This window comes from Xenopus laevis, chromosome 9_10L, assembly GCF_017654675.1.
Source record: "Xenopus laevis strain J_2021 chromosome 9_10L, Xenopus_laevis_v10.1, whole genome shotgun sequence".
Taxonomy (NCBI): domain Eukaryota; kingdom Metazoa; phylum Chordata; class Amphibia; order Anura; family Pipidae; genus Xenopus; species Xenopus laevis.
In genome coordinates this window covers 93,292,390-93,305,305 of record NC_054387.1, presented here as the reverse complement: position 1 = coordinate 93,305,305, position 12,916 = coordinate 93,292,390, and the positions used below count along the sequence as shown (strand labels likewise).

Genomic DNA, 12,916 nt, shown 5'->3' with positions numbered 1-12,916 from the left:
ATATATATTTAAATGCATAAAGTTATATATTAACATGTTAATAGTGCCCAAAATATGCGTTATAGCTTACTCATGAAATTGTGTAATAAAAATATTTGAGTCTCACTTGTAACATTCAGTTAAACCAAATTATCCTTTTGATTCATTTTTAACAAAACCCAAACAAACCAACTTTGGATCGAACTTTTAGCAGACATTTCTACTTGAAGGTTTTTATCTTGTTTTGTTTATCTTCAATTGCATAAATGGAATGCACTGTTGATGAAAAGCAAATGTATTCATACTGCCCACAAGGGATTTAATTTATCTGATGGGAAGAAAATAATTTTGTCAGTAAACCTGTTCTGTTCTTGTTTTATTTAATTGCACTCACTCATTCTGAGGAGTGTTATAAGCATTTTCATAAGTGTCACCTGGAATTATGGATCTTTCTACTTTGATAATAAGCCAAATGGCGTTCATTACTGGGACCTTTGGACACCCTGGTAGTAACTGACACTTCTCACATTTTATGAGGTTCTTACTGATTTGACTATTCACAGAGCATGTCTAGGAGATGCCAGTAATACACTGTAAAACTTACCCAGCAATTATCTGTATATATTGGCATTGCAAACAAACATTTTCTTCCACTAAGAGTATATTTATATATATATATATATATATATATATATATATATATATATATATATATATATATATATATATATATATATATGATATGCAGTATATCATACTGCATTACATAAGGCTCATAGATAACTTTACTATATATACTGTTACATAGTTAATTTGTGTTGAAAAAATACAAAAGCCCATAGTTAAACTCTTCCAAATGAATTCCATAAGTTTCCATTTTATGCAAAAAATCCATCCCTATATATACTGTATCTAGCAAATTCTATTTTTCAAAAACATATTTTGGCTTTAATATGTTCAGCAACAACAGAGATAAGGCTTTGTGAGCCTCACTTGTTTTATTTGTATTAACAACATCTATCTTATGCTTTACAGCCAGCTCAGACATGAAGGCCTTGAAATAATGCAGATGTTTTTTTTTTTCAAATATAAAATCATAAACTGTGGACGAAAGCAATGCAGGATCCTGGCACAGATTTCCTGCTAGTTCAAAGCAATGTATTTCTCTGTATGCTGATGGAGCTCTGCATTCATTTGTACTTTTGTGGAGTAGTTTAGATTAGGCTTTTGGATAGGTCAGTCGTTACAGATCTTTCAGGCCAAAAAGAAAAACAGATTTTTCCAAAGACTTGTATGATTCCTAGCATGGGAAGAAAGTCAAAAGAAACATCTTGATCTATTTTGTCATGATAGGTTGGAGCCAATACTGAAGATAAACATCTGGAGATTCAATCTGAGCCAAAGTCATTACTGGAAACCCCAGCCAAGCCAAACCCTTTTCATGTAGAACAGAAAAAAAATCCTCCAACATCTGGCATACTTACACACTTTTCGCTATCAAACACATAACATAAGTGCTTATTCGACTCTGAATCTTTACATATAAATGTAAATATCCTCTTGTCTGTCTTATCGTCAGCGCAAAATGATATCCTGTGTAACTGACAGTTGTGCATTACTTCCTATAAACAAAAACAAATTGAGGAATTGAGTTAACTAATTCAATTTGACAAGAAACACTGTAGAACAACGTATTTGTACAAACAATGCTAATAAAAGGGGGAAAAAAACAAAATGTTAAATTCTCTTCATTAGAAAATGACGCCCAAAGGCAGTGGGTAAAAAAAAAACCACTTAAAAAAGAAGCCTTCCCACAAACAGCAGCTTCTAATTTTCACAGATTTCTGTTGTTTAAGGCGGCAACACACGGAAGACCACTATAAGGACAATTTGATATTGAATCTGATGTTTAAGGCGGCATCTGTGACCTTGCATGGTGGCAAGTCATGTAAAATAGGTATGTGGTTATGAACTAATGGTTCTTTCTTAGATCCATTATGCAACACTTTAAGGAGACCACCAAGATTAATGTAATAAATACAATTAAATCACAGTATAGCATTATTACATACTTTGGAAAAATAGGAGTTTGCTTGTATGGTCTTTTAACACAGCCCATCCCCCAAAATCATTACAGACATATGCCTACAGCATTTCTCATCATCAAGTCAGTTCTGAAACACAAACAAAGAAAATACCTAAAAGAACTATAAATCTACATAAACTGTTTAAAATAGCTGCACATATCTCTGTTATTTACTGCAGCTATACAGTCTGTTATATTTGTATTTTTTACATTTCATACAAAAGTGAAAACACTTTAGAAAAGATGGAAATGATTAATGTGACATTACAGTATAACACAGTGATCTAATGTCCAGTTGTGTAAGTAGATCGAAACCCTTGTTGTGTGCTGCAGTGTGTTCTGTATCAAATGAAATACAGTGCAAGAAGGACACCAAGTGGCAAAAGCTTTAAATCCTAGTTTAGTATTCCTAGGTGTGGAGAGACAAAAGTAATGCATAATTTAATCTCAAATTCCTCTCCCTTGAGTAATACAGATGATAAATATTTTTATTTGAGGAACAAGCTGTTAAAACAAACACTTTTACTTAAAATATAGCACATTTTTAAAGACTTGTTCTAGTATATTTAAAAATGTTTTGTATTATCTTCAATTTTTATTGAAGGCTTCAGTTCATTATTAGTATTATTATTAACATGTATTTATATCGCTTCAACATATTGTGCAGCGCTGCATTGCATACACAATACTTTTCTAATCATAGAAAGGCTATAGTATAAGCATGCCCAGTGCTATTTATTTACATTTCAGTGGGTTGAGAAATGATACACAAACCAGCTGGCTGCTGCTTTTCATACAAATAAAAATAAGACAACTAAAACTTTCTGTTTTTGGAATAATTGGCAACACATGAATATCATTTCTAGGGACTTTTTTGTGGAATTGCGGCATAATGTGCCACAGATACCACATGCTTCATTTTCACGTTTGTTTTTAATCAATTATTTTTACTAACAAGAAGATTTTAGAGTAAGAGCAAACATTGGAAACTTATTTCTGCGTGGGGTAATTCAAATCTTTTTTGAATGAAAACAGATTTCAAGGAGTAGGGGTGGGGACTTAGAAAATTACCACTTTTTGTTTGCACAACATACCTTGGATTGCGCTTGATTATACATACAGTATATATGTATAATCAACCGCACTTCAAGGTCTTTTGTGCAAACAAATATGGGTGATTTATTTTAATGTTTAGGCTTCTGATGACGGCCCAAGTATAGCAGCTGAAATGTTGAAATAATCACCACTTTTTGTTCGCACAAAAGGCCTTGGAGTGCAGTTGATTTTTTGGTAATATATATACAGTATATATATATATATATATATACAATTAATGTCTATATTAATTGTAGATTTTAGTATAACTATAGCCTTGGATATTATGCTTGTCTAAGAAATCATTTAAGCCACTCTTAAAGCTGTTAAGAGAATCAGCCATCACATCACCCGGCAGAGCATTCCTCAACTTCCTTCACTCTGAAGAACCACCTACTCTGCTTCAAATGAAAGTTCTTTTCCACTAGTCTAAAGGGATGCCCTCTAGTCCAATGATCCATTTCATAGAAAAATAGATCTCCCGCTAACTAAGTAAGACAGACAGAAGGAGAAGAGTGTGAAACAGAAGATGTAATAAGGTGAAGATCTGAAAGAGAAAAGGGGTCACTGTTCAAAGCATTCTTATGGTTTGATGTATCTGTGGAATGCTGGAGTTCAAAAGAGAAGGTTTGTTGAAGAAAATGCAATGGCCAGAGTTGAGAGGGGTTATGAGTGTGGCAGTTTAAATCACCTAGGACACTTGCATGATGGAGTACAGACAGGAAGCACTTTATTCATAGGATGTACACAGGTCTCTGTGCCCTGAAACTGAGCACACAGAACTGCAGTAATTCATTTAGCATGGTAGGCAGTGAGCAGTGTGTAAATATTGGCAGATTAAGTTTTTGCACAATGACCCCACTTAGCATATGTGTTTCTACCATCACATGTCCCATTAAAGCATTGGCTCGTCTATTAAGACAATTATTAATATCCAACTTCTCGGTGATGAACAGCTCCAACCATCATTAAAAATGAAGAACACAGTAATATGGAGGAAAGTCAGGTAAGCTGAAAAAATGAGAAAAATTTGTGAGAATATTTAACTTAATGCAAGCCTAGGGTAAACCTTGATCATGTACATTTTTGACACCTTTTCACTCAGAAAATATTTTTTTCATTACTTGAATTTTTTCTGTGGTGATAAAACTGGCGGTTTTGAGCATTGTATAAGGGATTTATTCATTCTTGCCCCCTCACTAAAGCTACTACTGACTGATTGTGGTGGCACCACTGTACTTTTCACATGTATTGCATCTGTATTACAGGTATGGGACCTGTTATCCAGAATGCTCAGCACCTGGGGTTTTCCAGATAGGGGATCTTTCTATAATTTGAATGTCCATATCTAAAGTCTACTAAAAACCACTTAACCCCAATAGGATTGTTTTGCTTCCAATAAGGATTAATTACATTTTAGTTGGGATCAAGTACATGGTACTGTTTTATTATTACCGAGAAAATATAAATCATTTTTTTAAAATTGTAATATATTTGTTTACAACTGATTATATGGGAGATGGTGGTCCTGTAATTCTGAACTTCCTAGAAAATGGGTATCCAGATAAAAGATCCCATACCTTTGTTGAATTCATAGTGTTATCTTGTCTACAAGGATTGGTTACGCCAACTGCTTTTCTGATTATGATTATTAAGAAGCTGCCTCATGGCACCAAAATTCATATAATGCTGTTCTTGCTCCTTTTAGCTCTAGGGGTCAGAGCTAAGTGTGAATCATAAGGTAAAGTAGTATTTTTCAGTACATTCTAGTTAGGTACAGTTGGTTCTTTATTTTATTTGGATCAGTTTACGAGTTAGGGCTGTTACAAATGGCTGCTTTAGAGTCCTGCAGCGGGTCAGGTACCCGCAGGTTGCCGGTAGAAGTTTCGGGAGCGGGTATAGACACGGGCCGGCGGTTCTCTGGGTTTGCAGGTCAAGGGTCTTCTCAATAGCGAGTTTTACTTTTTTTCTGATCACGCCTACTTCCAATGATATCTCTTCCGGTTTACAATGACAGTGCTTCCTGTGTTACTCCCTTTTTTCTGATCAAGCCAACTTCCAATGATGTCACTTCCGGTTTACAATGACAGCACTCCCTGTTTCTTGATGGTCAGTGGGTCGTCGATCGGTTTGCGGATAAGGTACTTCGGGTTGGGTAGCGGGTCCAAGCGGGTAAGTATGCGGGTTGCTGGTCCGGGTTGCGGGTTGGGTTTAACAAATTGGTTCCACACAGGACTCTAGCCTGCTTCATGTATGTCAAGAAATGCATCCGGAAAGCGTCAAAAAGCATAGATTATTTTTATATGCATTTTTTATGCGTATTTGTAAGTTCAAAACACAACTACACATTCTGTTGTATTAAGAATGCGCACAACAAATGGAGCATGTTACATTTTGAAAATGCAGTTAAACTCGGCTGCAATAAAAGTGAACACTTCTAAACAGTACAGATAAGCTGCATTCATTAATTCACTTTTACATTATACACTCGTTTGTACGTGCACATACAGTATATATGGAAGGGTAAGTAGAAAGGCATCAATAAAATTCGTAAAGAAAAACACACCGATGCCCAGCTTTGTTAGTTTTTAGAGACATTTTCCAGGAATCATATTTTTTTTCCTTTGAGTTTAATTCAAATTAGTGTTATTATTGTATTTTATATTGTCTGTAGCCAATTGTGTTTTCCATTAGGAGTCATGGAATATCTGTTGTTACAAAAGATAGTATGAGTCAGTGATTGCAAAAACAGATAGCATGAGTCACTTTAAAGCCAAACTGCTTTTCCATTCCTATCCCATATGGTTAGTATGAAAAGTACAAGGATCAATTCAATAAAAAAGTACTTTTCAGTGTGTGGTGAAAAGGGACAGGACTTGCAGATAGATCATGTAGACAATGAAAAACATATGTAACTTTTAGCATGCCAGTACCTGGGAAGAAAACTGGCACGTCTGACAATGAAATAACGGTCTCCTGTAACTGTCTATACAATAAAAAGAACTACAAATAAATTGTCACTTTTGAATTACCTATCTGTTTCTCAGCTAATAGAAAGCTTCAGAGAGCCATTCACACAGATCCATGAGTTCCAAAATCTCTAAAAAGAAAATTGAGCTCATATTGAGCTTTTTTCACTCAGAGTGGCCAAGATTTGCAGCAAACCCAGTACATGAAGTTTGGACTGGTCTGGAACCAGGCTGGTCGTACATGTATGCCAATACGATACCTATCTTCCCAGCCTCTCCAAGTGTCCTGCCTGGTGTTTGGAAAAGAGGTCTGCACCTCTCCGAAAATACAGTATAAGAAGAATTACCAAACACTCGAAGGCATGTGAAGCGGGGGGAAACCCCTGCATGTTTATTCAGGTCAGTGATGTAATGTTTCCAGGGCGGACCCCTTCATCTGACGAAGGGGTCCTCCCCTGAAACGTTACATCACTGACGTGAATGAACATGCAGGGGTACGCCCCGCTTCACATGCCTTAGAGTGTTTGGTAATTCTTCTTCTACCGTACATGTATGCCACCACAGTGACAATGCAGGATTCATTTAAGCATCTGTAGACACAGCAATGCCTAATTTTACCTCTAAAATGAATGAGCTGCTGTTATTATATGAATTATGTGCGCCAGATGCAGCTGTCAGGGCCGGATTGACATAGCGGGCACCCCTAGACCTGCTGTTGTTCATCACCCCCGTCCCCTCCCCTTTATTCACACAAATTTTCAGAGCAATGGGAAGTGGTGCACGGGAAGTTTAAAAACTATCATATCTCCTGCGCATCCCCAGTGGTTCTGAACCAATGCTGGTGTGGTTGGGCAGCATGCTGCCCCCTAAAATCCTGCTGCCCAAGTCGGGGGGGCCTTGGTGGCCTTCCACAGATGGCAGCTGTTCTATTTGTACTGCAGTGTCTAAATAATGAATGACATTTTAAAAAGCAAATGTTTATGTAGCACTTTATCTTCACAACTTCTTTACTTACAAGTTCCTACTTACTCCATCATATAAGCAATGTTACACTTTTTAACAATTTAAATTTAAAATTTGTTGTTTGTTTTTAATAATGGTGTGTAGGCAGCCAACCCAGTCACCTACCACTCTATGTGGTAGATGACAGCATTTTTAGCAATGCAGGTTAATTTTGATCTATACTAGGTGCCCCCAAACTTTTACCCATGAGCCACATTCAAATATAAAGAGAGTTGGGGAGCAACACAAGCATTTAAAAGTGTCTAAGGGGGTTCCAAAAAAAGGCTGTGGTTGACTATATGGAAGCCCTATGTGGACTGACAGCCTACAGGAAGCTCTGCTTGGAAGTAAACCTGTTTTATACTACTTAAACGTGTCTCCAAGCATGGAATTGAAATATAAGCACCTGCTTCGAGGCCACTAAGAGCAACATCCCAGGGATTGGTGATCAACATGTTGCTCGCAAGTCACTGGTTTGGGACCACTGATCTATACCATGTTAAACCCTTTTCCAGCCTTTAGGTAACCTTCTTTTTGGAATAGTACGGGAGGTCTCAGGTTTCAGGATCAATTGCCTCTTACTTTACATTTTATAAATGTCGCTAAAGTTTCCACTTTAATGTATTTGGGGTGCCTCTTACTATATTAAGGATCTGGAGACATTGTTCTTGGAAGTCACTGAACTTACAAGCATATACCATGTATACATAGCCTTTGCTGTAAAAGCTAAGTCTGATGGTAATGGTATATAGGGTTGTTTTTCAAAAGTCAGGCTGGAGTCCATATGCTGGGTAAAGTTGTATTGTTTGCTAAGAGGGTAAAGGATAGAAAACAGTCATGATGAATGCAGACTGAGCCAAATAAACAGGCTGGAAATAAGGGCATATGGCATCCAAAGGAGGAGTCCAGTATTACCATCTGTCTGGGGCAGACAGCAAGCAGAAGGAGTGTCCAGGTAACAGGCCAAAGGGTCAACACTGGGAAATCTACAACCGAGTCGATATACCAGGCCGGGACACAGGAACAAAACAAAGGAACAAATTAGATAAATTTTAAAGGCTAGATCTCAGCTATGGAGCTTAATGACAAAGCCACTGCCATGCTTATAAATGCTCTGAGTCTCTGACAGTATTGTAGCTGGAAACCATTGGTTTCAAATGCTTGAAGCCATCCAAGCCATATACAGTTGGTTCTTGTCCCAAAAATACACATTACGGCATTGTAATAACCACTTGTATTTGCAGTTTAAGCCATTGTGGCACACAGGGCATTTTCTACACCATTGGTCAGGGCAGCTGAATAGTTTGATGGCCAGTATGCATAGGATTGCAACACAGTGTAAAACTGAACTTTCATAGCTCTCACTTTAGAAGGTGTTACATTTACATTATTTAATAAATGAGAGCATTGTTCTTTCTAAATATTCAGAGAAGTGCTTATAAGGCATAAATGTAAAACAAACTGTATATTATTAATTTGCTATACCAATAATACCATGAAATCCTGTGTATCAAAAATATTTATATTGCCTACAACTCTCAGCAGGAGAACAAAATATTAAAGCATTGTGATGTGTTTAATATATGAAACATGGATTAGACACAAAAACGGATGGAGGAATTACTATCCCAAAAGCTTCATATTATTACTGGCACATATTTTGCTTAAATGCAAATCTAACAGTGTGAGACTAAACTTGCTTTTACAGAGTGTTTCTCTCTGAATTAGTTGATATGTATTTAAGCAGGATTTACTTAGCATGCACACTTGGAAAGTCTGAGTCATAACATTTTACTGGCCAACAGCTTTAGAAAGAATTACATAGCTATATATGGGATTGAGGGTTTTGCACTCAGCAGAGTCTGGTCATGCTAGCAAAGCAAAAGACATTAGTGAGCATGTAAGCTTGTTTTGCACTGGTGACAACTGCTACAGATGTGACCATATTTACTTTTATGTATTTTGTCCTAATAAAAACTTATACAATGTTAAAATTTTGCAAATGCCTATATAAACCTGAGACTTACAGGCACAAATTAACTAGGGAGCAGAATCTACCAAAGAGCCCCAAGTGGGTCAACACCACCAAAAAAAAATCATACCTCTTTCCATCTATAGTGAGCTGAAGTGTTAGGAAGCCATGTAAACACTTCTCAACCTCCTCAATAGGCAACCACACTCTTAGAGAGTATCTGATTAGACCTACCAGAACCTCTAAGATTGCACTGGTAAACTCACAAGCCAACAATACATAGGAGACTATTACTTGCTTGCCAAATGTGAAGTGTTGTAGCAACAGGAATTGAAGGCAGTTGCCGCCAAAACTGCTACATATAGTGGTGCTTGAAACTTGTGAACCCTTTTAAATTTCTGCATTAATTTAACCTAAAACATTAAATCTGTTTTTTCCACAAGTCCTAAAATTTGATCACGAGAACCCAAATAAACAAACACAATAAAAACACAATGCTTGATGTGTCCCATTATTAACAGATGGTATGCATTGTTTGCCTTTTGCCAAACATACTAGCTTATATTCAAGCCAAAAAGTTCTATTTTGGTCTCACCTGTCCCAATAAACTTCTGACTTATCAGCAAACCAGACACCTGCAGCAATGTTATGTTTGGATAGTAGTGTTTTTTTCCTTGCAACCCTGCCATACACACCATTGTTTGATCATTCCTGATCATGTACTTGAACATTGGCATTAGCCATGCAAGAGAGTCCTTTAGTGCCTTTTATATTAGTTTGGGTTTCTTTAATATCTCCCAGAGTATACCAAATGGAGTCAGAAATCTCTTTTGTTCATGAAAAATTTCAAAAAATATGTTTCTTTTCTTTAAATTAAGCAGTACCTCACTCACACCTGATTATCATCCCATTGGCTGACACACCAGACTGAATTTCTCCTTCAAACCTTCTCCATCAGTGTTGGAGGACCCACATGACTGGAGGCATCTGGGAAATTGACAATATGTCTAGCCCCATGTCAGATTTCAAAACTGAATATAACAAAACCTGCTTGCTCTTTTGAAAAATGGATTTCAGTGCAGAATTCTGCTGGAGCAGCACTATTAACAGATGCATTTTGAAAAAAACATGTTTTCCCATGACAGTATCTCTTAAGGATGATGCAGTTGACCATGAAAGTTAGACAATGTACCCTGTAATATTTTTCAATTAAATTAAAGTGGATCAAAACCCAAAACTTTTTGCCATAGGATAAGGCCGGTCCATGTTCTATGTGCATATTTATATATGTTTTTTGGGGGGGGTAAACTTACTTTAAGTGGCATGTTTCACATTAAATGTAGTAGTATGTTGATTTCTGAATAGATGCATATGAATTTATATTCTGAAAATGTAATTATAATAAATATATAGTTTTTAGGCATTTAGAGTCCAGTATATTGTTAAAGAAGTGGGATTTCATTCATCTGGTATAACCTTATTTATATACAGTAATATTTCTAATGCAGTTCCTTTGGCCTATGTATTAGTGACCTGATGTTTACCCATAATATCTAAAAGTAAACAGAAAATGCTGTCATATAATACTTTGCTTTATTTTCCTTTCATTCCATCAAAATTGGTGAAATTGTTGTGAATGTGAAGCAACCCACAATGATTTCTTACCTGCTATTTTTAGCAGTAATCAAACCTCCTAGTGTGCCAAACACCCAAACAACATGTAAACATTTCTATCTACCCCAAACCAGGACCAAATTGCCTTTAATTGGTAGTATTAATAAATGGCACTGCTGATAGCACACTTCCATTGGTGGAATCACCCTTTCTTTGGTTCCCAAGTAATATGTAATAATATTTATTTTAAAAAAGTGAGGTTTATAGGATAAACAAGCAAAGTAAAATAGAAACTAAAAATGGAATTTTCTGTTTTCAGTAAATAGGCTACTTACTTACCTTTGTCTTAGAGTCTAGAATTTTCACACCATAGATTGAAATCTGTAGTTCAACCTTGGGGGTTTTCTGGCCTTCTGATTTCTTAATATGTCTGGAAAACTAGCACAACAGAAAACAAGTAGACTTGAGCTTCTGGCTGTCTTGTTAAAAGGGAGCTCCACCGATAAACAGTTTGTTGCATGATCAAATGATGTTAATTAAACATCTTTATTTATTTATTTTTTTCAAACTTGTTTTTATTTAAAGATCTTTACATAATAGTTATAACAGTCACGACTAGATAATATATTTCTGTGTCCAATAACTTTATGTATCTACATTGTTATATTTTAATTATAACAGTGATAACAATTTAAACTAGCAAAACTTTTCCAGCATTCGGCTGCTAAGACGCAACTTTGCATTTTAGTGAATTAGTGTAGTGGTAGTGAATTTGCATCTGGCAACGTGGCACGTAGTGTGGCTAAGCCTTTGCAGGCAAAAATTTGCCCTTTAGTGAATTTGCCCCATACTTTTCCTGTTTAAGAACTACTGGCACCCAAGATTCCAAATGTGTTATAGTTCAGCCTGGAAGCCTTTCCTCTTTAACAAAATAAGACTGGAAACTTTAAGGCTAAAAACCGACCACATTGTGAATAAATAAAATGCTATTGCATGTACTCTATGTGATTTTTCAGAAGTCAAAATTTGAAAATCAAACAAAACCTGTTTCAGGCAAACATGCAAAACAAAACAGTACTGCATAAAATGGTGACTAGAAAATATGGAATTTTATCCCGAAGCAAAAGCTCCATCTTGTGGTTTCCGTAGAACAAAGAACATAATGGTGAGGTAGAAGTACTGTTATCTAGTTTGAAAATGTTGTTTGGCCAGTTGCAACTGATAACCAGCTACAGTACAGATTTCAAGACAGTTTAACTACTTGATGTACTGGTAATATTAGATGAGTGTAGATGTGACACAGCCCGATGTGATAACTGCCAATCCCATTGTGCTTCTCTGCAGGCCCGGATTTGTGGAAAGGCCATCTAGGCGCAGGCCTAGGGCGGCAGGATTTTAGGGTGATGGCATGCTGCCCTACCACACCCACGTTGGTTCAAAAACACTGGGAATATGCTGGAGATACAATAATTCTTTACATTTCTCGTGCACCAGTCCCCATTGCTCCTGTCCCCCTGGAGGGTACAGGGGCAACAAACGGTAGTGGGCCTAGGGGCACCCACTATGTAAATCCAGCCCTGCTTCTCTATACAGGGGAACGGCCCGGTGATGGGATAGCATTAGACAGGGAGGAAGGGTATTTTTTAAAAATCACATAACAGAGTTTTGTACTATGCTGAGGGCACAGTGTTATGGACACACTGTGTTGTAAAATGCTGGGGCCACATATTGTCCTAAAAACGTTGTGGCCATGCTGTGTCATAAGTTGCAGAAGTCATTGTCTCAATAAATAATGGGGTCTACTGTGTCATATATGTTGGGGCCATTTATGAGAAACTGGATTGGCCAGCCTATGTCATGAATAGCTAAGGACATGCTGCATGATTAAATGCTAGGGACACTGTTATGAAATGATGGAAATACTGTGCCCTGAAATGCTGGGGCCACATGCTCACTTAGGTTCTAAAGCTTTACTGGACCTGATGGTGGGCATCTTGGTGCATGATACTGTGGGTGTGACTTAAAGTGGTTGTTCACCTTCAAAACCCTTTTATTAGTTCAGTTGTTTTAGACTAACCAGAAATAAATGTATCCATTGCTTTCCATTGCATCTTTTCTTTTTGATGGTTTTACCACAATTGAAGTTTAATGTTCCTGGCTCTGGTGTTTCAGTCTGGCAGCTCAGTAATCAACAAAAAA

At 36.8% G+C, this 12,916-nt stretch overlaps 1 protein-coding gene across 4 annotated transcripts in view; it reads right to left on the bottom strand.

Moving 5' to 3' along the window:
* The window catches only part of gulp1.L (GULP PTB domain containing engulfment adaptor 1 L homeolog), a 106,827-nt gene that overhangs the window by 35,186 nt on the left and 58,725 nt on the right, over positions 1 to 12,916 (bottom strand). For all 4 annotated transcript variants that reach the window (XM_041576373.1, XM_018236214.2, XM_018236215.2 and 1 more), the window contains 2 exons: positions 11,057 to 11,155; positions 1,464 to 1,601 (listed from right to left, as the gene is read on the bottom strand). In XM_041576373.1, the coding sequence (XP_041432307.1) occupies positions 1,464 to 1,601; positions 11,057 to 11,155 (237 nt within the window). The remainder of the gene's footprint in view (positions 1 to 1,463; positions 1,602 to 11,056; positions 11,156 to 12,916) is intronic.